General features: G+C 33.7%; 2 protein-coding genes across 3 annotated transcripts in view; both read right to left on the minus strand.

The window, feature by feature from the left end:
• Nucleotides 1-26,474, minus strand: part of COX6B (Cytochrome c oxidase subunit 6B) — a 526,203-nt gene that overhangs the window by 50,868 nt on the left and 448,861 nt on the right. The gene's annotated exons all lie outside the window — the stretch shown is intronic.
• Nucleotides 1-26,474, minus strand: part of LOC136849311 (reticulon-4-interacting protein 1 homolog, mitochondrial-like) — a 96,510-nt gene that overhangs the window by 41,128 nt on the left and 28,908 nt on the right. For both annotated transcript variants that reach the window (XM_067122656.1, XM_067122655.1), the window contains exon 3: nt 16,808-16,864. In XM_067122656.1, the coding sequence (XP_066978757.1) occupies nt 16,808-16,864 (57 nt within the window). The remainder of the gene's footprint in view (nt 1-16,807; nt 16,865-26,474) is intronic.

Genomic DNA, 26,474 nt, shown 5'->3' on the forward strand with positions numbered 1-26,474 from the left:
TAAATCACTTCGGGAACACTGAAAATCCATACTTCCAAAGATAATACTTTCCGAACGTAAAATGATACATTATTGTGATGCCAGGAGCTACAATGTACAGACGACTTGGTTTATGATGAATACGAGAAAATTGAATCACATTCGTATGTATGTTCTTAGTACAAGATCAGTGAGGAAATAAAGCAGGGTATGAACACTTGTACACACACACAAACACACATACACACACACACACATATATATATGGCAGGGTATGAACGCAATAATATATATATATATATATATATATATATATATATATATATATATATATATATATATATATATATATATATATATATACACACACATATATATATACACATATATATATATATATATATATATATATATATATATATATATATATATATATATATATATATATATATATATGTATATACATGCGTATGTGTGTGCACGACAAGTATTCTTTAAATTCATGGAAAAGAAAAAGTTCATTGCGACGACCGTCATTTGTTTTCCTGAGTACGCAAGAAACTTCCGGAGGATCGTATGTTCTTTATAATCAACTCGAGCCTTCTCCTCAAGTCGAGGGAAACTTTTAATGAAAGATACACAATAAAAAAAACTCGGCTTCAGACGGAATATTAAAAAAAAACTAACCCCCCAAAACCTAGAGACTTCTATCTGCGAACTTTTTAGTTTAAATAATCAGAATATTAAAGCAAGTGTGATTAAGCTACGACAACTTTCGACGTCAAGACAAAAAAGTGAGACAATGAGGTACTGAGATAAATTATAAATGAGTTTTCTCTTCGTGAATAAGAGGGATGATAGAGTTATTTATCAACTTGGGGGAAAGTTGACAAAGGAATCGAGAATGCTAGTTTATTTGTCAGTTCATAATATCGTGTTTAAATATTTTTCACTCAATGAATATTGCTTGAAGATTAAACTACGTAAAAATACTTCTTTAAGTAATCCATTTTTTATTTCAACAACCGGATTTATAAAGCATTATCGTAGGCTACTAACAATTACTTTAATAATAACATTTATCATAAAACATTTTCATTTTACAGAGTAAGTCGATTTTTTTTATTTTTTACTCAATGAAAATTGCTGGAATTAAACTTTTTTATTTTAAACTCAATGAAAATTGCTGGAATTAAACTATGTAATCTATTTTCTATTTCAACAACCGGATTTGTAGAGCATATTGTACAAACAATAACTTTAATAATCATATTTATAAAAAAAAATTCATTTTACAGAAGTCGATTTTTCACGTTCAGGAACACATTTTAATTACCGTGATTAGAAAAAGTCATTAGATGGTTAAGCCAGTTAGATGAAAAGAATGAATGAATGAATATAGAATTTTGGCCAAAGGCCAAGTGCTGGTACCTATGAGGTCATTCAGCGCTGAAAGGGAAATTGAGAGTAGAAAGGGTTGAAAGGTGTAACAGGAAGAAAACCTCGCAATTGCACTGTGAAACAATTGTTAAGAGAGGGTGTATAGCAAGATGGAAGAAAGAGAATATGAATGGAGGTACAGTAAAAGGAATGAAAGGGGTTGCAGCTCGGGGCCGAAGGGACGCTGCAAAGAACCTTAAGTAATGCCTACAGTGCACCGCGTGAGGTGCACTGACGGCACTAACCCCCTACGGAGGTCAGGTGAAAAGATGACGCCAGCGACTTCAAAAAAAAAAAAAAGACATCTACCTTAAAAAAATTTTTTATTAAGTGTAAACAACCATTACTTAACATGGAACGGACAACCATATGGAAAAAACTTCTCATGCCGATTCCTTTTCAAGACAGAAAATACTTCATGCCATAAAATACGTCAAAATTTAAGGGTCAGAGTTAAGATTAATTGATGGATTTCAAAGCCACTGGAAAAAGGAGATGAAAAACTTTTAAAGAAATAGAAGTGATGGACTTTACTTACATGAAATACGACTAGATTATTATTATTATTATTATTATTATTATTATTATTATTATTATTAACTGCTAAAGAAATAGTGATGGGCTTCACTTACATGTAATATGACTCGATTATTATTATTATTATTATTATTATTATTATTATTATTATTATTATTATTATTATTATTATTAACTGCTGAAGAAATAGAAGTGATGGACTTCACTTACATGTAATATGACTCGATTATTATTATTATTATTATTATTATTATTATTATTATTATTGAAAAGGATGGTTGTATTATGCGAATTTATCATATACAGGATCTTCTCTATTTTCCTTATAATTCGCTTTTTAGGTTCAGCGATCAAGACCCCCCTATAAATACCGACCCAAGCGCCTTGTTTTTCCAGATCTTTCTCGACCGCGCGCGCGTCCAGAGCTTGACCAACAAGATGGTCGAAACATGTCGACGGTACCACAACCTGAAGTAGAAACCTGAATCCAGACCATGAAGGATTCCACGGATTTCTGATTGATGTTTCAATAAAAGACTTCTCGCATTCCACACACAGTCCTTTTTCCAATATGAATATTGGCCAGCTGCTGACCAACATCGCTGGGTCTGAAAAGCGAACTGTAAGGAAAATAGAGAAGGCACTGCATAAGATAAATTCGCATAATACAGCCATCCTTCTCGATAAGACCTGTTTAAGATAGGGTCTATTTCCTTCATATTATTATTATTATTATTATTATTATTATTATTATTATTATTATTATTAATGATTACAACCAGATAACTGATAATAATATAGAATTATAGATGGCAAAGAAAGCATTCATAACTTCAAATTTTATGGCTTGAAAACTGATATTCTGGTCACAATGACTAGCAAAAAAGCTTCCTTACTGGTGAAGATAAAATATTTAAATAACACACTTAAAACTAAATTTAATCAACACATTAAAAAAAGGGAAGCTAACCGAAAAATAAAGCGAATAAAAAAATATCGCAAAGGAACCAAAAAAAAAAAAAATAAAATCTCCGCCCGGGCGTAGCATTCGCTCAAGACTTAAGTGAAAGAAAGACATCCTCCATCAAAGACTGTTCCATTTCCCCTTCACATTCCGAATGAAAGCCACCAGGCGACGAAATAAAAAAAAAAAAAAAAGGGAAAAATTCAATCGGGCTTTAGGGGGAAGGAACGTAAATCGATGGTCGGAAATGGGATGCCAGGGCCACACGCTCCGTATTATTCCTTCGTCTGTGGGCTTTGATTTGGACATGTTTCTGTCGAAGTAGATTCTGTCAATTCCCACAGAGCTTCAGATGTCTTCGGGAATTGCTAAAAATAAAAAAAAAAAAACTCCGTGCTAACTTTCATAATAGATAAAACTAAAACTGACATTTAATAAAATGGCGAAAGTCAAGCGTCAAACAACTTAATATTTTTAATCTTAAAATTGCCCATAACTACTACGTGTGAATTGTAAAAATAAAAAAAAATTAAACTACCGATCATCTAAAGGGCGAATTGCAAAAATAAAAAAAAAAACACCGGTCATCCAAAAAGGTGAATATCAAGAATTACAAAATTACCAGTAATCAAAAAGGTGAATTGTAAAGTAAAAAAAAAAAAAATGCCCGGTCATCGTGAAAAAGGAAAACTACCGGTCATCTAAAGGGCAAATTGCAAAAAAAAAAAAAAAAAAAATTATCGGTTATCCAAAAAGGTGAATATTAAGAATTAAAAAAAAATTACCGGTAATCCAAAGGGCGAATTGAAAAAAAAAGACCGGTCATCGTGGAAAAAAACTACCGGTCATCTAAAGGGCGAATTGCAACAAATAAAAAAAAAATTACCGGTCATCCAAAAAGGTGAATAATAAGAGTTAAAAAATTACCGGTAATTCAAAGGGTGAATTAAAAAAAAAAAAATGGTCATGGTGAGGGTGAATACAAAAAATTTACTATAGTTAAAAAATCACAAAGCTTTATTCAGCAAGAGCGGACAATGGCACATCCATCGCTTATCAACGTTCAGGAAAAAAAAAATATGATTTATTATCCGACAAATGCTACAGATATCGTAGAATCCGGACCTCCGAACAAAGTGACCCCACGCAAAAAAAAAAAAAAAAAAAAAAAAAAAAACGAAAAAAGTCTTTTCAAAAAGTACCCGGAGAACTAATCTCTAAAATAATGTCCCTTTCAATCATCGTAATAATCGTGTCTTTTATAACCCTTCCCCGAGGTATGAGAGATGGGGGAAGAAGAAGAAGAAGAAGAAGAAAGAAGAAGAAGAAGAAGAAAAAGAAAAAGCAAAGGAAGAAGAAGAAGCATAAGAAGAAAAAGTAGAGGAAGAATAAGAAGAAGAAAAGCAGAGAAGGAAGAAGAAGAAGAAAAGCAGAGAAGGAAGAAGATGAAGAGGAGGAGAAAAAAGAAGAAGAAAAATAAGAAGAAGAAGAAGAAGAGGAGGAGGAGGAGGAGGAGGAGAAAGGGGAAGGAAAGTGCTAAAACCAGAAAGAAAGAGAAAGCCATTTGTCAAAAAGTTCTGCCATTAGTCATTGGCTTTCCTTTCCTCTCTCTCTTTTCATTGAAGCGGCGGTGCCTTTATGGTGACCATTCCCCCCACCCCTCCAACCCTCCCCTCCCCGCCTTTCTCCTTAGTGGTCGGTGAAAGCATGATAAATATTATAAACGTTCATACTTCTGTGCCAGGAGAGAGAGAGAGAGAGAGAGAGAGAGAGAGAGAGAGAGAGAGAGAGTTTCTTGTTAGCTTACTGTGTTGCTGCTAGAGACTAAAAATATGAAATTATTTCACTTTTGGCAAATGAGTTTTAAATGGCATTGTCGCTAATGAATTAACTCTCTCTCTATATATATCTATATGTGTATGTATGTATGTACATATATATATATATTTATATGTATATATATATATATATATTTATATATATATATATATTTATATGTATAGTATATATATATATATATATATATATATATATATATATATACTATACATATATATATATATATATATATATATATATATATATACATATATATATATACATATATATACATATAAATATATATATATATATATATATATCCACATACATACATATATATATATATATATGTAATATATATATATATACATATATATATATATATATATATATATATATATATATATATATATATATATATATATATTAACTTTATTACATACACAATTGTTCTGTGCATTAGTAGAATTACTAAAAGGACCTCTTTGAATGAGGTCCTTTTATTAATATATATATATATATATATATATATATATATATATATATATATATATTTATATATATATATATATATATATATATATATATATATATATATATATATATAGTTTACTCATGCATGAATGGCTCTGGAAAAAAACGAGAGACAACGATCACTGTCACGTTTAAACTTTAATTGTTGAATCATGGATGAAACCTTGTGCAAAATACTTCCACAACACCAGCCAGTACACTACCTATAAAGAATACTCATTAACAGTATGTTGAGCCCTACTCACATTGCGCCACTCACCTCTACCTCTTTTCCTGGATGGCGATGTCCCTCCCTTCCAAAAGATCTTTCACACCAACCACCCAGGTCTTTCTAAGTCTCAAATTCTCCCTCCGTTCCAATAATTCTAAACTGTAAGTTCTTTTCACCAATTTATCATATTCCAGGTACAACAATCAACACCAACTTTGACGGGTACAAGATTACTACAAAAATTGTCAACAGATGGCGTTCACGGTAAATAAAACGGGTAAGAATGAAACATAATGTGAGACAAAAGAACCGAAACAGGGGCAAACTTTTTCCCTGGGTCCCTTCTCTTGATAATGATCCATTTGTGCTTTATAATGATCAACAATATTCAAGAAAAATCAACAGAACGCGTATCAATCTCATTATAATGTGAAAATCATCACTGCAGTATATTTTCTCAGCTCCTCATTTGGGAAAAATAAAACTCACGAATATTTGAAGTCACATGGAAAGCCAGCGCATTGTTTTAACCTATTAATCTATTTTTGTGCTTGTACTTTCATATATGTTCTTTAAATAACCAATTTTTTTTATTTAAAAGTCTATATGGCTATTAAATTAATCACATTACGCACACAACGTAATTTTCCGATTTCCTTCAACCTAAATAAAATTAACACAAGACCGATTAATTATCTAAGTATTTTAAAATATGCAACTTTGAACTTTAATTAAATTCCTTCGATCATACAAGATACATTTTTAAATAAAAATAACAAAACGAACGAACAGAAATATACGATAAAGTTATATTTCATGACAAGTCCTCTCGCTTATTCATTTCATATTTAACAAAACAAAATTAAAAGTTAATCTGGGCCCACAATCTGGTGTCGAAAATATAAACGCGGCCTGGTTTGCGCCGCGTTGCAAATCAGGATTTTTGAGACTTACCACATCATTTGCATATGAAAAATTGGGACACCTGGAGTTTGGAATGCAAAACCAAAACTGGATTTTCATCCGCTCAAACTGGAAATTTCTGCCTTCAAACCTGACAAAGTGCTAGTTTGCGTTAAATGCAGGTTAGAAATTGTTCGTATTTTTCGTTCAGATCGTAATGAAACAAACAAAAAACGCGCCGAAGCAGCCGCTACAGTGTATAACCAAGGCCACCGAAAATAGATCTATCTTTCGGTGGTCTCGGTATAATGCTGTATGGGCCGTGGCCCATGAATCTTTAACACGCCCTAGTGGTGGAAAGGTCTATATCGTTGCCAGACAAACGATTGTGGCTAACTTAACCTTAAATAAAATAAAAACTGGTGAGGCTGGAGGGCTGCAATTTAGTATGTTTGATGATTGGAGGGCGGATGATCAACATACCAGTCTGTCATTACTGATAAACAAATACGGAAGAATTCTCTAATACAATTTCATGCACCTATGTGTCAGTTAATAATCGGAAGTATATTTGACCGTCTTGAGTCCAAAATGAATAACTTGAATTTCTAGACTTACCCAATGAATTTAAAGGCAACTCGAATACCAAATTCTTATTCGTGGCCAAAGGTAACCTTCTGGATAAAATGATTAATTATATAATAGTCTGGATTGTATGATCATTTACCTGTGGTACAAAGGTATTCGCTAAAAGTTAGACCTGATTAGTTAGTACCACGAACCATGCAATCGGAGGTAAGAGGCAGTAACTCAGAATTGAAATGTTCCATTGTAGTAATTATTATTATTATTATTATCATTATTATTATTATTATTATTATTATTATTATTATTATTATTATTATTATTATTATTATTATTCAGTAGATGAAACCTATTCATAAGGAACAAACCCGCAGGGGCCACTGACTTGAAATTCAAGCTTCCAAAGAATATGGTGTTCATTAGGAAGAATTAAGAGGAAGTACACTGAAATGCAGAAAGAAGAGATCCCACCTATCAAAAAAAAAATAATAATAAATAGATAAATATATAAAAAAGTATTAAAATGCAAGGAGAATCGTATTAGGGTATTAATGCATTGTATTTTCGCTTGAACTTTTGAAGTTCCAATTGCACGCCATCGTTTGGGAATCCAAAATTTTATTAATGACCCAAACACCTGGCATTTTGGACTGGTGTTAATTATTCACAATTAATTAAACACTAATACCCTGGATCCAGTAACAAATTAAGTACGAGAAGCCAGCTGAATTTCTTTCAAAAGTCATTATTCATTTGTCAGTTCTGATCCAGCCGCCCTCGGGCAATTTGTAAATATTTTTGGAAGTTTTCAAGGATGTATTTAAAATGTCATGCTTACAATATGCCGCTAATAATGAGATTTGTGCGGGGAAAAATGAATAAATGAATTACGAGTAAGGAAAATGAAACAAAAGAAGGTAACAAAAAGATATACCAAAAGCGAGTTACACACATACGAAGCGAAATAGCCACACTTCTGCCTCTCTCTCTCTCTCTCTCTTGTAAAAAAAAGGAAACAAAAGGAAGATAACGCATACGAACTGAAATGACCATACTTCTGCCTCTCTCTCTCTCTCTCTCTCTCTCTCTCTCTCTCTCTCTCTCTCTCTCTCTCTCTCTCTCTCTCTCAAAAGACCTTACAGCATCTCATTACGGAATAATAATGAACGATTTATTAAACATAACAGCAATTTTTTTTATTTATCAACAAGACTTCCAAGAGATTATGAGATAAAAAAAACCTCTAGGATCTCATTAGAGGAGAAGAGACTAAGCTTCCTGAGAAGAATATGAATCTCGCTTTCCAGCACGAAGGGAGATTCGTCTTTCAGTATCTTCTATGATTCTCTCTTTAAACCATTTTATTGGATAGAGAATTTATCTGTTATCTGTTTCCTCCTCTTTAAGTAGATCAAGAATTTATCTACTGATATCCCTTTTCACCTCTTCAACTAGATAAAGAATTTATCGACTGATATCCCTCTCTTTCAAGTAGATAAAGAATTTATCCATTTTATCTGGATAAAGAATTTATGATATCCCTTTTCACCTCTTCAAGCAGATAAAGAATTTATCAACTGATATCTCTTTTCACCTTTCAAGTAGATAAAGAATTGATCTCTATCCCTTTTCACCTCTTCAAGTAGATAAAGAATTTATCTACTGATATCTCTTTTTCCTCTTCAAGTAGATAAAGAATTTATCTACTGATATCTGACCTCTTCATTTATCCTGATATCTCTTTTCACCTCTTCAAGTAGATAAAGAATTTATCTACTGATATCTCTTTTCACCTCTTCAAGTAGATAAAGAATTTATCTACTGATATCCCTTTTCACCTCTTCAAGTAGATAAAGAATTTATCTACTGATCTTCAAGTGAAAAGAATTTATCTACTGATATCTCGCTTCACCTCTTCAAGTAGATAAAGAATTTGTCTACTGATATCTCTTTTCACCTCTTCAAGTAGATAAAGAACTTATCTACTGATATCTCGCTTCACCTCTTCAAGTAGATAAAGAATTTGTCTACTGATATCTCTTTTCACCTCTTCAAGTAGATAAAGAATTTATCTACTGATATCCACACTCTTCAAGTAGATAAAGAATTTATCTACTGATATCTCTCTTCACCTCTTCAAGTAGATAAAGAATTTATCTATTACTGAGAAAACTAAAATCTACTGATATCTCGCTTCACTAAGTAGATAAAGCAGTTACAGAAAACTAAAAACTAAGGGTAAAGCATCCACTGGGTTAAAAAGGAGAGTAACACTATTCATGGTACATGAACATACACAGCTAATCGGGAATAAGAGGTGCTTGGGATGGTATATATTGTACGAAAAACCAAATTCGAATCCTGATTATATTAAGAAACGAAATCTGACCCTTTTTTATGTTCTATATTTGGAATGATTTATGTATTATGTTTATTACGTAGATGGAGAATAACACAGTTGTTATTGATCTTATTTACGCTTGCTTTTTAGGTCTAGTTGCATGACCCTTTTTAAATTTTTTTTTATGTTTATTGGTAAGATACACACTTTATTTTTTCTGTAAATTTGTTTATTTAGTAATAAATCAAAATTGTAGCCTCTTGGAACCAGTTAATGAATTCATATTCAAAATAAAGTATTATTATTATTATTATTATTATTATTATTATTATTATTATTATTATTATTATTATTATTATTATTATTATTATTATTATTATTATTATTATTTGAAGGGAGTAGACCCTCTTTTAAACAGGTCTTATTAAAAAGGATGGCTGTATTATGCGAATTAATCTTATATAGTGTCTTTTCTATCCTCCTTATGATTCGCTTTTCAGGCTCAGCGATGTTAGTAACTGGCCGACATTCATGTTGGATAAGGATAGTGTGCGGAATATGGGAAGTCTTTTATTAAAATATCCAATCAGAAATCGTTCGTCTGGGTTCAGGTTCTAGAATATCGGCCAGTTACTGACTAACATCGCTGAGCCTGAAAAGTGAATCATAAGGAGGATAGAAAAGACACTATATAAAAAAAATTCTCATAATACAGCCATCCTTTTTAATATTAATATTATTATTATTATTAAATGCTTCCGGTGATTTAGATGCTTGCAAATACGGAAAGAAAATCTAGACTGATTTTAAAAAAGTTCCTACACAAAGAGAAAATACAAATTAAACTAAAATCAGAGGAAAACCCATTAGTTTAAAAAAGATTTCCCCTATGAACGACCGTAATTAAAATATATCAGAAATACTAGGAAAACACAAAAATCCTTGGAAAATACAATGGAAGTCATACACAGCACGGGATATAAGTGGATTTTCCTCAAGGAGAGAGAGAGAGAGAGAGAGAGAGAGAGAGAGAGAGAGAGAGCTTAATGGAACAAAAAATGGGTACGCTTCTCCCAAAATACGTACGAACAGACAGCCAGCGCTATCGGTCTGATGCGAGCCTTTGGAGTGTAAATTTCTCGGTATGAATTTATTTATGATCCAGACGATTTCAGAGAACGAAAAAGATACGGACGTGTAGTGGTTCCCTTTACCTTAAAATAAGCTGAAAAAAGGAACACTCAAAAGGTCGTGAACTCTCTCTCTCTCTCTCTCTCTCTCTCTCTCTCTCTCTCTCTCTCTTGAATTTTGTTCCAGTTGTGATGAATTGTGAATATTTTGTTCTATCCTCATGCTCTGCAGATTTTGAGTAAATAATGCTGTTGATTTTTCCTGTATTTCAATAATTCTATTTTCTTCGTTGTTCATAACATATTTTATGTTTCCTGTTTATTTAGCCTGATCCTTTTATCATTACATATCGCTTTCAAAATCAAAATACGATTTCGGAAAAAAATTCAGTTCTGCTTATTCATCCTCGAAATGGAGTGTCAAGGGAAACCTGATTTCAAGAGGTGAACTTTTGCAAACATTCTAAGTTATCAACTGAAGTATCAACAATAATAATAGTGATTTTGTATAATAACAATTAAAAAATACGCCGTAGTTTCTTCGGCGCATTTGAGTTTCCTGTACAGCGTATAATCAAGGCCAGCAAAAATAGATCTATCTTTCGGTGGTCTCGGTATAATGCTGTATGAGCCGCGGCACCATGACCCGGTGGTGGCCTGTCCTATATCGTTGCCAGACGCACGATTATGGCTAACTTTAACCATAAATAAAATAAAAAAGAAAACTACTGAGGCTAGAGGGCTACAATTTGGTATATTTGATGATTGGAAGGTGGATGAGCAACATACCAATTTGCAGCCCTCTAGCCTCAGTAGTTTTTAAGATCTGAGGGCGGACAGAATAAGTGTGGACAGAAGAAAGCGTGGACAGAATAAAGTGCGGACGGACAGACAAAGCCGGCACAATAGTTTTCTTTTACGGAAAACTAAAAATCCACAATTATATAAATAAAATCTTATTTGTAAAAGAAAAAAAAAACAGTTTCGAATTCCAAACACATTTTTTTTTTCTTTTATTATACATTTTATTTATATAACTGTGGACTTTTATTATGCAACAGTTTTTCACGACATCGTGTATTTCTTAGCAATAGTGATGTTATTAATGAAAAAATATTCATGTTAAAATCTCAAAGATAAAGGCATAATAAAAAAGCTGAGATTAAACACTGACGAACCTAATCCCCCTTTTTTCTGAGAGAGAGAGAGAGAGAGAGAGAGAGAGAGAGAGAGAGAGAGAGAGAGAGAGAGAGAGAGAGCGCCTTCACTTCCAATCCTCCTTTCTTCCAGAGAGAGAGAGAGAGAGAGAGAGAGAGAGAGAGAGAGAGAGAGAGAGAGCCTCACTTCCAATCCTTCTTTCTTCCAGAGAGAGAGAGAGAGAGAGAGAGAGAGAGAGAGAGAGCACCTCCAATCCTCCTTTCTTCCAGAGAGAGAGAGAGAGAGAGAGAGAGAGAGAGAGAGAGAGAGAGAGAGAGAGAGAGAGAGCCTTCACTTCCAATCCTCCTTTCTTCCAGAGAGAGAGAGAGAGAGAGAGAGAGAGAGAGAGAGAGAGAGAGAGAGAGAACCATCCATTCCAATCCAAATCCTTCTTTCTTCCCAAGAGCCGAAGAAGAAGAAGAAGCAACGGAAGGCGAAGTAGAAGAAGATGACTTAAAGAAGATGAAAGATCTTCTTCTCCTCTGCCGTGGCCTCAGCGTTTCTATTTCATTAGGGCAGACGTAATGGAAATCTAAAAGGCTAAAAACAAACGAAATTCCTTTTTCCCTCTCAAGAACCGAACACAAATCCATCTGCTTGAACAAACACTACTCGAGTATTTCAGCGCTGACCCTTTTCCTTTCCTCTTCAAGTCTCTCGGCGAATGAGACGAAGGAACAAATATGGATAAAAATGTATTACGTTTTTTTTTTTCTTGAGAGGGAGGTAAACTCTTTTATCATTCTTTCAGAGACGGGTCTTACATGTTAGGAATCTGAATAGTAATTTTTTTCTTTTTAATGGTTCACCCGGCGTGGGAACGCTGATTGCAGTTTTATTTACCTCTTCATTGTTACGTCTTACAGATTTTTCTTTGAACGAAGCTAACTTTCTAAGATAAATGACAAAAGATTCTTAACATCTATAGCAATACCCATTTTTTATGACCTTTTCCTGTTTTTGCTTTCTATCAGAAAATATGCAACTGCAAGAATTTATTTAAAAGATGCAGTTGTATAAATAATTTTTCTTAATTAGTCTGTCAAGCGACTCCAAATTGCCTATCTTTTCCTAATGGAGCTCAATAATGAACAACACTGACATGGCAAATACTTATTGAACATCAAAATTCAGCAGCACGTCAAAAACCGCTAACAAACTGCTCCATCAGCTTTCTTTTGCATGACCCAACATCTCTTTCACTATATTAGTCGGAACATTCTCGGTTTCCTAATCTCGTTTCTCCAAGATAAATCATTCTACATTCTCCCTACATGATCAAACCACCTTGAACCACACTAAACCATCCTTTCACTTCTACAAACTTTTTAATATTTATCTTTTTACATGTTTATCAAGCATTCACTCCTTTTACCTCCATTCCGCCTCCAAAACATATAATTTTACATTCTCTCCACATGATCAAACCACCATGAACCACACTAAACCATCCTTTTACCTCTACAAACTTTTTAACATTTTTCTTTTTAAATGTTTATCAACCATTCACTCCTTTTATCTCCACTCCGCCTCCAAACCCTACAATTTTACATTCTCTCCACATGATCAAACCACCTCCCAACATTCTGAGCCTTCTTTTCAACTCTAGTAACATTTCACCATTTCTTTGTTTCCATGTTTCCCAACCAATCTCTCCTTTTTACTCCACATAAACCAAGACAAAAATTAATCTAAATGGCTTAACTTTTTGTCTTTTTCTGAATCCAGGTTTTGCCTTTTCACTACCATTAAGAAGCCGATAGACACATTAAAAACTCCATTCCTCTCCGGATTCAACTCCAGCTCTTTCATTAGCGAGACCTAATGGAAGTTTAAATAACGTGAAATTAAATTATCTATTTTTTTCGTCACTTGAAAAAAAAGGTCCATTTACTTGTACATTCAAGCTGCCGTTTCTGGGGTGATTCTATTTTTTTTTTTTTATAAGAGCAAGTTCATATATACAGACTAACTTCAATATGGAAAGAAAGAAGGGTGATATTATTTCAGTTTGTTTGAGGAAAATGTTTGCAAAGAATTCTTAGGATTAGTTTAAAATGCATAAATGAACGGTATAGGAAGTGAATCAACACCGTGAGAGAATAATGTCTAAATTTCAATAAGCAGAAACAGACGCTTGTATAAGTAAGGGACACACAAACATATATACATACATATATATATATATATATATATATATATATATATATATATATATATATATATATATATATATATATATATATATATATATATATATATATATATATATATATATATATATATATATATATATCTAAATAATCAACATACAATCACGTATGGAACATAAATAAATTTCTGACTAATCAACACACAATCAGGAACATAAATAAATTTCTGAACCATCAGGTCTTTCAATTGAAAGACGAGACCGCTGCCACTTTGTGTGGCTTGGTTGGCAACGGTCTCGTCTTTCAACTGAAAGACCTGGGTTCAATCCTGATTTGAGTCAGATATATATATATATATATATATATATATATATATATATATATATATATATATATATATATATATATATATATGTATATACATATACAGAAAAGCTCTAATAAAATAAAGCAACATACACCTTCCTTATACCGTATGAATACCAGAAGCAAAAGATCAATCATCCAAACGGCAATGGCGCCGTAAATCCACAACCATAAACTTTTCCATCTGACTTATTTACTCTACAAGCATCTAACATTACTTTCCCAATTCCCCCATCTTCATCTACCAACCTTCTCCTAATTACTACATCCTTTCCCACAGCTCCCATTCACATCTCCATCGTCCTCTGCCCTTCTTTACCCCCTTCAATTCTATGCTTCTATCTCTATTTCAGCTCCACATCGCTAATGATGAAGTTGATGGCAATCACTGGAGCCAACGCGCCGTATACCTCGAGAGGTGTAGAGGGAAGGTGTGTCACCTTTGACCGCCCCCTTCTCTCTCTCTCTCTCTCTCTCTCTCTCTCTCTCTCTCTCTCTCTCTCTCTCTCTCTCAGTCGAATCAGATAACTCAGGCTGGTGACTGTTGAGGAACTCAGTCGAATATATATATATATATATATATGATATGTTATATTATATTATATATATATATAAATAAATAAATATATATATATATATATATATTATATATATATATATATAAATATATATATATATATATATATATATATATAAATAATTATAAATAAATATAAATAAATATATATATATATAATATATATATATATATATATATATATATATATATATATATATATATATATATATATATATATATATATATATATATATATATATATATACATACACACACACACACACACACACCATACGGTAAATGTACAGGCTTCCCAAAATATCAGCTAAGTATGCATCAAACCCAAAAGGAATAGGTTGGAATCCTGTCTAGGGTAGATGTACTGATCTTTCGTAATACCCACTGGATGTAAATTATACCCATATAAAGTGAACTCGTTACTAAAGGGTATTTTTGGCTTGATATGTATGAGTAGACAACAGTCGCTTGTATATTTGTAAAAAAACATATATATGTATACATATATATAATAAATAAATATATATATATATATACATATGTATATATATATATATATATATATATATATATATATATATATATATATATATATATATATATATATATATATATATATATGTACTCGATATATACATATACATATACATGTGTGTGTGTTTGTGTACTTGTCATAAAACTCAAGTTACCAAATTCTGATGAATCATTCTAGCAGCCTTGTTTACAGAAATTACGTAAAACGCTCTCAGCAATAAATAGAAACACGCAGTAAAACTAATGCAAAGAAAGCAAAGGAAAAGTAATAGAGAAAAGAAAGGCTTCCTCCCACCACCATCATAGCTCCTCAAACTAAAAAAAAAAAAAGAAAAAAGAAAAACCAATTAACTTGAAGTGCACAAACTTCCGGAGCCTACAGACTGAAAGATAATGGAACTTTTGGTTTTCCCCCTGAAAGATTTTCCCTTCTTGGCAGTTTCTTTTAATTCCCGTTTCTCTCTCTCTCTCTCTCTCTCTCTCTCTCTCTCTCTCTCTCTCTCTCTCTCAGTGTTCGCAAATCCGAAGTTCCTTCTCACTCCAACCCGTGATGAGGAAAGATTGAAAGGAAAATGTCAGATCTGGCTCTAGAGCAAAATATAATAATGCTCTCTCTCTCTCTCTCTCTCTCTCTCTCTCTCTCCTGTCGATATCCCTCCTTTTATCCAGTCCTCCAGAGAATTTACAAGATCTAATGAGAGAGAGAGAGAGAGAGAGAGAGAGAGAGAGAGAGAGAGAGAGAGAGAAATTTACAAAATTTAAAGATCATAAAGTAAAATAAATAATCAGTATATAGTAACAAACATATACAAGAATAATACTACCAGGACTTAAGTAAACAAGACAAAAATAATAAAAATAGCAATGAATTAAAAATCAGCTCCAGATTGGATACATTGTAGGAAGCCCTCATTTTCGAGATTTTGAAACTCATTTCAATTTTTAAAAAATAATAAGAATGAAAACATATTTTCTTTATACAACAAGCAATTAGAATCTCGCGCTGATGAAAAATTCTACATTGTTCATCGTCCGTCGACGACGTCATTCAAAGTATGAGGGAAAGGAGGAACAGAAATGAATAATTATTCATCCCGGTTTCGTCTTCCGGGTAATTTCTCAGCACCAAATAAGAATACAAAAAAAAAAAGAGAAGAAAAGATAATCTCAGCTAGAAGCAAGAATTAGTTACAGTGGGAGGAGGTGGATTCAGTTGGAATGGATACTAGACCAACCATAAGATGCAAGATTTGGATTTAATAAAATGGGAAAAATTTCACAATAGTTACAGGAAGGATGCACCATCCTCCCCCAAAGTTACTTACAGGATTCCCCCCCTTTCCCACAGTCACATACAGGATTCCTTCGTCGCCCCCCCAATACTGTATAGGAACTCGTCAAACCTTGGAAACTGATGAAGCGTAAGGACACAACACTTCCGTAAAAAAAAATATTCAATAAAATCTATTATGACAACATTCATTTCTACCTGGATATGAAAAAAAACACGCTATTTGCAAATGTTTTTAACTTACCTTCAATCATAACAAGGCCGTTGATCGAGTGATTTTTTCTTGATATACTCGTACAACCTGTGAAAAAAGAAAAAAAAAAAATTTAAACTAAGATTCGTGAAATTTCGCTGAAAGACAAAACCACTAATAAATCTTCAGATAGGAGGCTAAGATATTTCATTGTAAAGTAACAAGTAAATTTACCTTAAAGCCAGGTATAAATCCTTATTTACTAGCTTTATGAAAAAGATTCTGTTAATTCATAATTCATGAAAAAGTTAAAATCCATACATTTATTATTCAGATTAGCAGCTTACTGTAAAAGGTACCGTTAAACCCATGAGTTGTAAATTTATTTTTACAATTCAAGAGCAAATTAAAACAAATTCACTATTCAAATTAGTCCTATCTGGATGAAAAACTTACTCTCTAAGCACATTAAAAATGCGCCGAAGTTTCTTCGGAGCAATCGAGTTTTCTGTACAACGTCTAATCAAGGTCACGGAAAATAGATCTATCTTTCGGTGGTCTCGGTATAATGCTGTATGAGCCGCGGCCCATGAATCTTTAACCACGGCACGGTGGTGGCCTGGCCTATATCGTTGCCAGAAGCACGATTATGGCTAATTTTAATCTTAGATAAAATAAAAACTGCTGAGGCTAGACGGCTGGAATTTGGTATGTTTGATGACTGGAGGGTGGATGATCAATATGCCAATTTGCAGCCCTCTAGCCCCAGTAGTTTTTAAGATCTGAGGGCGGACAGGACAAGTGCGGACAGAATAAAATGCGGACGGACAGACAAAGCCGGCACAATAGTTTTCTTTTCGGAAAACTAAAAACCCTGGGAAAATCTCATTTATGAGGAGTATATTAATATTCAGGTTCCAGCACTCTTAATCAGTTGAAAGAATTCGTAAAAAGACTGCATAAGCTAAAGTCTATTGAAAACCCCATTTCACGACAGGTTCCATTCAGAATTTTAACTAGTCGAAATCTTTTCATATACTTCTCTGAATCGCTGTGCTTGCGTGGATGCTTGCCTGGAGAGAGAGAGAGAGAGAGAGAGAGAGAGAGAGAGAGAGAGAGAGAGAGAGAGAGACTACCTGCCAGGAGATAAATAAATTCTTTGAGGGAATATCCATTTTAGAGAGAGAGAGAGAGAGAGAGAGAGAGAGAGAGAGAGAGAGAGAGAGAGAGAGAGAGAGAGCTACCTGCTAAGAGATAAATAAATTCTTTGAGGGAAATATCCATTTTACATTTTAGAGAGAGAGAGAGATTCATTGAGGGACGAGGGAAATATTAATTTGGAACAGCAATATAGCTTGGACTGGAAGGAATGCTGTAATGAACCTTTGGTACAGCATGAATGAGTGAATTATAAAATTTATGACATAGAGCCAAGTACCGGGGAACTTTCAGCTATTCAGCGGCGCTTAAGAAATCGAAAACAGGGAGTTAGAGTGGCTGGACAGCAAGAGGTACAGGAAATCAGACGTAGTACAAGGATCTAAGGAGTCATAGTTAGAGAGGTTGGTAAGCAAGATTGAAGAAAGGAATGAATTTAGGCAATGAAAATAGCTAAAAATGGGTGCAGCTAGGTGCCGAAGGGACATTGCAAACCTTTAGTACTGCCTACAGTGCACCATGTGAGGTGCACGGACGGCACTACCCCTGCAAGGGGACTAAAACTGCTATCCCTACTCTATACCCTGCGTGGACTTTTTATGAGCCCCTTTCATACAGAACAAGCCACAGGGGCTGCTGACTTGAAATTCCAGCTTCCAAAGAATATTAAGGTGTTCATTTGAAAGAAATAACAGAAGGTAATGGGAAATACAAAAAGAAGGGACCAGTTGTCAAGAAAGAATAAATATATAAAAAAATTAGATAAAAAGATCAACATAGATCAAAAGTAACTGGGAAATTCGTTCGCTTCAGAGTATAAATGTTTATTTACTTTATTTTAAAATTCTTTTCAGTGGAATACACGTTTAAACTGCAGTCGAATCTCTGACGATGCAGATAAAGCAATGGCTTTCAATTCCTACTTGATTTGCTTGTAAATGTTCCATTTCAAGTGGAAAATTTCTTTTGCGTGGAAATTCCGCAAAAAAATTCCACTCGTCAGAATTTCGTTCACAGTTTTATATAGTCGTTTATTTCCACAACCAAAAATCCAGCTAGGAAAAAAAAACTTAACGTGAAATCAGAAATTTTGAGAAATTACAAAACGCTGCTGTACAATACAAAATCAGATGATGTTTAAGCAATATTTTTTTCCAAAATGTATTAATTTTCATTCCATATCAGCTTTACTTTGTAATGCCTGTTTTTCCACATCCACGGCCTCACACACACACACACACACACACACACAATATATATATATATATATATATATATATATATATATATATATATATATATATATATATATATATATATATATATATATATATATATCTTCTGTACCTACCATCAGGTGGGTATAAAATCAGAATATATTCTGTACCCACCCACTCGTAGGTTTAAATTAAGTTCGTTTACAATATAAATATTTAAAAGCAGTTTTTATTCAAACCATTCTCAGAATGAGATGAATATATCTATAAGTATTCAAATATATATTTTGATTCAGTATCCGCACAGTGGTTGGTTTAAGCTGAATTCATGTTTAGCATAAATATTTAAAAAGAATTTTTAAACGGCAATTTTTATTCAGGCTGTTCCCAGAATGAGATGAAAATGTCTGTAAATATTTCTACGAATGAAGGCAGGAATATAGAATTTAGGCCAAAGGCCAAGCGCTGGAATCTATGAGGTCATTCAGCGCTGAAAGGAAAATTGAGAGTAAAAAGGTTCGAAATGTGTAACAGGAGGAGAACCTCACAGCTGCAATGTGAAACGGTTGTTAGAGAGGTTGGAAAGTCAGATGGAAGACAGAGAATATGAACGGAGATGCAATAAAAGGAATGAAAGAGATTGCAGCTAGGGGCTGAAGGGACGCTGCAAAGACCCTTGAGTAATGCCTACAGTGCACCACGTGAGGTACACTGACGGCACTAGCCCCCTATGGAGATAAACATTTCTAGTAACGTAGATGACTGCTAGTAAATATCAAAGTCAGCAAAATTTTTAGCTTGCTAGTATCTGGTTTAAAACCACTCAATTTGCTAGAAGTTTCATCTCGGCTACAACTAAAATGTGGAATAGTTTGCTTAGTGCAGTTGTGAAATCTTCTGATCCCTCCAAATGTTTAAGCGAGGAGCAGATTCATTCCTGTTGTAGGCTGCTGCTGACGTCTCCTGAATTTCTTCAGGTGTATCGGTTTTATTTCCTGTTTCCTCATATTTATTTATTTTTCTATGACTTCTCTCCTCTCTTTGCAGCCTGATTTCCCTTTGCAGCCTTCTTGGGTTTGTAGTTTGTGGAGTCTGTCCATTAGTGTTTTCAGCTGACGATTTAAAGAAAGAAAGATAGAAAAGCTTTCTAATCACAGGAAGAAAGATAGAGAGGCTTTCTAATCAAAGAAAGAAAGGCAGAAAGGCTTTCTAATCGAAGACAGAAAGATAGAAAGGCTTTCTCATCAAAGAAAGAAAGATAGAAAGGCTTTCTAATCAAAGAAAGAAGGATAGACAGGCTTTCTAATCAAAGAAAGAAAGATAGAAGGGCTTTCTAATCAAAGAAAGAAAGATAGACAGGCTTGCTAATCAAAGAAAGATAGACAGGCTTTCTAATCAAAGAAAGATAGGTAGGCTTTCTAATCCAAGAAAGAAAGATAGACAGGGTTTCTAATCAAAGAAAGATAGGTAGGCTTTCTAATCAAAGAAAGATAGGTAGGCTTTCTAATCAAAGAAAGAAAGATAGAAAGGCTTTCTAATCAAAGAAAGATAGAATGGCTTTCTAATCAAAGAGAGAAAGATAGACAGGCTTTTTTTATCAGAGAAAGAAAGATAGAAAGGCTTCCTAATCAAAAGAAAGAAAAATAGAAAGGTTTCCTAATCAAAGAGAGAAAGATAGAAAGGCTTTCTAATCAAAGAAAGAAAGATAGACAGGCTTTCTAATCAAAGAAAGAAAGATAGACAGGCTTTCTAATCAAAGGAAGAAAGATAGACAGGCTTTCTAATCAAAGAAAGAAAGATAGAAAGGCTTTCTAATCAAAGAAAGAAAGATAGACAAGCTTTCAAATCAAATACATATATAATCATACACTTGACATAAGGCACACCTATACACCCACATACACACTATTTAAGTAGGACATTCACGATCACAGCCACATCTAAATTACTCTTCCATTAATTCCCATTCCAGTTACGTGTATGCTCTATTAAAGGAGGGATAGCCAATGCTAATACAAACACGATCTGAGTCAATACGAGAGTTACCCGAGGAGACAGTTTGACTATCAGATATATCGGCTCTCTCTCTCTCTCTCTCTCTCTCTCTCTCTCACACCCATATCAAGTGTTAATAAGCAGTTGTTCAGCTTCTCCTAACGGTTGCTTTAATCTCTCTCTCTCTCTCTCTCTCTCTCTCTCTCTCTCTCTCTCTCTCTCTCTCTCTCTCTCTCTCACACCAATATTAAGTGTTAATAAGCAGTTGTTCAGCTTCTTGCCCTAACAGTCTCTCTCTCTCTCTCTCTCTATCACAATATATATATATACTGTGTATATATATATATATATATATATATATATATATATATATATATATATATATATATATACTGTGAGAGAGAGAGAGAGAGAGAGAGAGAGAGAGAGAGAGAGAAGAGAGAGAAGAGAATAAAGCATATATATTATATATATATATATATATATATATATATATATATATATATATATATATATATATATATATATATATATATATATATATATATATATATATATATATATATATATATGAAACTTATCCTCAAAGCAATTATCATCAAATTGCAACTCAAACCTGGAAATTATAAACTTCTGGAGAAGGTTTTCAATTTTAGCATAGCCCATGGTTATAGAAACACTAACTTGCTAGAGGCTCTTAAGCGGTACCAGAAATAAACCATCTGTCACAAAAAGTGACAAAAATACTCTAATTTCCTAAGCATAACGCAATGACTAGATGTACATCCAAATGATGCTACCTACGAAAAAACAAATTCTGGTTTCTTATAATATTCCACAATACTTGATACTCAGTTCTAAGGTCTTTTATTTATACCTAATTCATTTAACTATACTTTTGTCTTCCTTCTGTAAACACAACGGTCCTCGGTTCTCATATTCCAAACCTGTTTCATCCCTAATCTCTCTGATTACAGGGTAAGCAGACTCATGTTTACATATCGGCATAACATATACTCTACCTCTCATATATTCCCACCCCGTAGAAGGTTAGTGCCGTCAGTGCACCTCATGCGGTGCACAGTAGGCATTACTTGAGGTTCTTTGCAGCGTGCCTTCGGGCCCTAGCTCCAACCCCTGCCGTTCTTTTTACCGTATCTCCTTTCATATTCTCTTTCTTCCATCTTACTTTCCACCCTCTCCTATCAATTGATTCATAGTGCAACTGCGAAGTTTTCTTCCTGTTACACCTTTCAAACCTTTTACTGTCAATTTCCGTTTCAGCGCTGAATGACCTTATAGGTCCCAGCGCTTGGCCTTAGGCCTAAATGCTATATTCAATTCAATTCAATTCAATCAATTAATATATTCCTATTTAATAGAGGTCTATCTTGTTTTCCTTTTGCAAAAACAACAGTCTTTGGTTCTCATTCTCTCCGATTACAGAGTACGCACACTTATAATGTTTACATACCGAAATGACACCTAGAATGAATCTCAACACGGATAATATTCTCGAAGAGGTTTGCTGACAAACAACACCGTGTTAATCTTTTACCTAGATCATCTTTCTCTCTGGCATAATGCAAGATCGCTGTTTCTTTTTCTTAAGAAGTATTTTGGTCTAGAGATTAATCAGATGGGAGGCAAGAGACCCTCCTTGAATGATGCCCTTCTCGCTTCAAGTGATACAAAATCTACCCCCATAAAGAAGCTCTAACTTTATATTATTTTTTGACAAAAACATGTTTCGTCCATCGGCATTCACGTTTACATCGACCAAGAAACAAGTAAATCAAACACGACTGAAATGGAGTGTTTGTGTAGCATACGACACGATAAAACTCACCAACAATATATTAAAACGTAAAACACACACATATTCACCTTCATCACAAACCCAACGAGCGCCAGAAACCCTTCCATTATCTCTCAATCTGTCAGAGCAGACTGTCGATTACTGGAGCTCAGGCTAATGCGATTACAGGCCTTAAGAGTCGATAACATCGATCGACACGATAGCGCGAACCAGGTACGGTTAATTTTGATTTATGGCAAAGGGAAGTAATTTCTTTGGTCCTTTGTTTATCATGCTGCATCTTTTTTCGGTGTGTGTGTGTTTTTTGTTTTGTGTGCAGGCCTATGATAGCTTGGTTTTTGCTTTCTGTAAAATATTTTCAATTAGTTTGGTTTTTGCTTTCTGTAAAATATTTTCAATTAGTTTGGTTTTTGCTTTCTGTAAAATATTTTCAATTAGTTTGGTTTTTGCTTTCTGTAAAATATTTTCAATTAGTTTGGTTTTTGCCTTCTGTAAAATATTTTTAGCTGGCTTGGTTTTTGCTTTCTGTAAACTATTTTTAGCTGGCTTGGTTTTTGCTTTCTGTAAAATATTTTTAGCTGGCTTGGTTTTTGCTTTGTAAAATATTTTTAGTTAGCTTGGGTTTTGCTTTCTGTAAAATATTTTTAGTTAGCTTGGTTTTTGCTTTCTGTAAAATATTTTCAATTAGTTTGGTTTTTGCTCTCTGTAAAATATTTTTAGCTGGTTTGGTTTTTGCTTTCTGTAAAATATTTTCAGTTAGCTTGGTTTTTGCTTTCTGTGAAATATTTTTAGCTGGCTTGGTTTTCGCTTTCTGTAAAATATTTTAGTTAGCTTGGTTTTTGCTTTCTGTAAAATATTTTCAGTTAGCTTGGTTTTTGCTTTCTGTGAAATATTTTTAGCTGGCTTGGTTTTCGCTTTCTGTAAAATATTTTTAGTTAGCTTGGTTTTTGCTTTCTGTAAAATATATTTTCAATTAGCTTGGTTTCTGCTTTCTGTAAAATATTTTTAGTTAGCTTGGTTTCCCTTTCTGTAAAATATTTTATAAAGTGTTCTAATTTGGAGTATAAAATTTAGACCAAAGGCCAAGCGCTGGGAACTATAGATGAGGTCAATCAGCGCTGAAAGGGAAATTGAGAGTCAAAAGTTTTTAAAAGGTGTAACAGGAGGAATACCTCAAAGCAGTTGCACTGTTAACAATTGTTGGGAGAAGGTGGAAAGTAAGATGGAAGCAGTGTTGCCACACTCTCGGATTGGAATTATCGTACTGGCTCCTCAAAATCAAGGGTTTTTCAGTAAAAATATCGTACAAAATTGTAGATTTTATCGTAATTATTATCTTACACTGTTTCTGATATTTAACACATTTTTATAATTTGACAAAATAATGAATATATGTATGATTTCTTTGTAGTCATTAATATCTTGCAATTTACATAATTAAGAACAAAATACAAATGAAACATTTCTCTCTACAAAAATGAAAAAATGGAATTATGAATAATTAGTGAATGTTATGAACAATTGTTATGAACAAATTATTACTATATTGCATTAACACTGTGGTAAAAAAAAAGTATACAACTTAGAACGTCACTTCTTTCCATAATGTAAACTAAACTGATAACGAATTAACACGAAGATATGTGAGTTGATAGGCTCACTCATACATATCTTTAAACACCCCAAAACATCGAAAATCAAAATAGCATCACTGAGTAGTAATTTAAAATAAATATATATAATTAAACATGACTGGTACTGATACTTATCCCATGATAAAGAAATTAATAACAATAATAATTGTAAAGTATATTTTAAGAATCTTCTTCCAAATCAAATTCATGTTCTCTGATGTTCTGGAATAACTGTGCATGATTATTTATTTTGGAAAACATATCATTTGCAGCAGTAAAAGGAACACATGACCCTCCTGAACCTATGATGCAACTAGTAGAGAGAAGAGCCCCATTAACTGTCCTTGTTTTCAGTCTGTTTCTTTGTTCAGTTTTAAAGAGGTTAACTTTACTGAACACTCGTTCGCATTCAGCATTAGAGTGCGGCAAGCAAAGAGCAGTTAGAGCAAAATTGGCTAGGTCTGAAAAACTAGACTCTTTTTGGGACACTTCTCCCCAGAACTTATCATGTGACCATTAACGAGATGTTTAAGTTCATGTTGCAATATGGGAAACATTCTCCATTGATCATCCAGCTTTTGAAGTAGTGAGTGGTCATCTGGGGGTACAATCAGAGGAAGCTCAGATGCAAGAGGGAATAAGGAAGGGATTCATTCTCTGAATTCTGATGAGAGAGCATTTTTGGACAGAGACAGTTTAACTTTGACAGGACACCATCATTGAAATTATACCTCTTCTTTATTTGTGTGCATGCCACTACAAGGAAACTTCTACACCTCTGAAAAACTCCTGCTGTTGAGCTTTGTTTTCCTTCCTGTATGGAGGGGTTTTTAATCCCTGCATAACTTTAACTCCTAGGTACATTTGTCACTAAGATGCCTGTCATGTCTTTCAGGATTTACAGTATTTAGATCAGTTTTCATTACATAGGTCCTGTCCATAAATGAGAGAAGGAGGTCTCTGAACTGCATGGACACTTTATCATGGAGAACTGTTATTACTACTTTATATGACTGGAAAAATTTGTTGAACTCGGAAAACTTTGGAAGAACTCATGGAGGAGTTCACCGATCACTTACATTTGTAATTATATACTTTTCAACACCTTAGAATTATCGTACAAACCGTACGATAATGGAAAATGCTATCGTACATCGTACCCAGGCCGTTTTTATCGTACATGTACAATAATTATCGTACGTGTGGCAACACTGGATTGAAGAAAGATGATGTGAACGGAGGTACAGTAAAAGGAATGAAAGGGGTTGCAGCTAGGGGCCGAAGGGAAGCTACGAAGAACCTTAAGTAATGCCTACGAGTATACAGTTCACCGCGTGAGGTGCACTGACGTCACTACAGTACTCCCCTACGGAGGTGTTGCAATACTGAAACAAGCCTATATACTTGAAAGAGTCAATTTCTTACGACCCGGGTATCCAATTTTCGCTCTCAAGTGAAAATTACGTCAATATTTCATTTTGCCTTCCTGAACCCTCTCCCACAAATTCGCCTCACTGAAAATTTTCCACCCTTCAATACTGCCTAAGGACTTGGTCCAAAATTCCCTAACTTTTGGGGAAATTCCCTAACTCCAGACAACGTTCCCCCCCACAATTTCGGACCAATAATATCCAAGAGGGGGACATCAAAAACTACACCAGGGACCCCTAGGGAATTTTACGATTTAGGGAAGGGAGGGATCTTCAAACACTCCCTTCCACTACGATCACAAAACAATCTACACAGAAGGGAGGACGCTTTTGATTTTCCTTCTGAAATTTAGGTTATCAGGCACTTTCGGCCACTCGGCGCTTCAGGCAATGAAAGGAGGAGCTGGATTGGTTTCTGGAAAACGAGGGAAAGAGATTCAGAAAATGAAATGCAGGAGACGAAGT

Source organism: Macrobrachium rosenbergii, chromosome 20 (assembly GCF_040412425.1).
Source record: "Macrobrachium rosenbergii isolate ZJJX-2024 chromosome 20, ASM4041242v1, whole genome shotgun sequence".
Classification (NCBI taxonomy): domain Eukaryota; kingdom Metazoa; phylum Arthropoda; class Malacostraca; order Decapoda; family Palaemonidae; genus Macrobrachium; species Macrobrachium rosenbergii.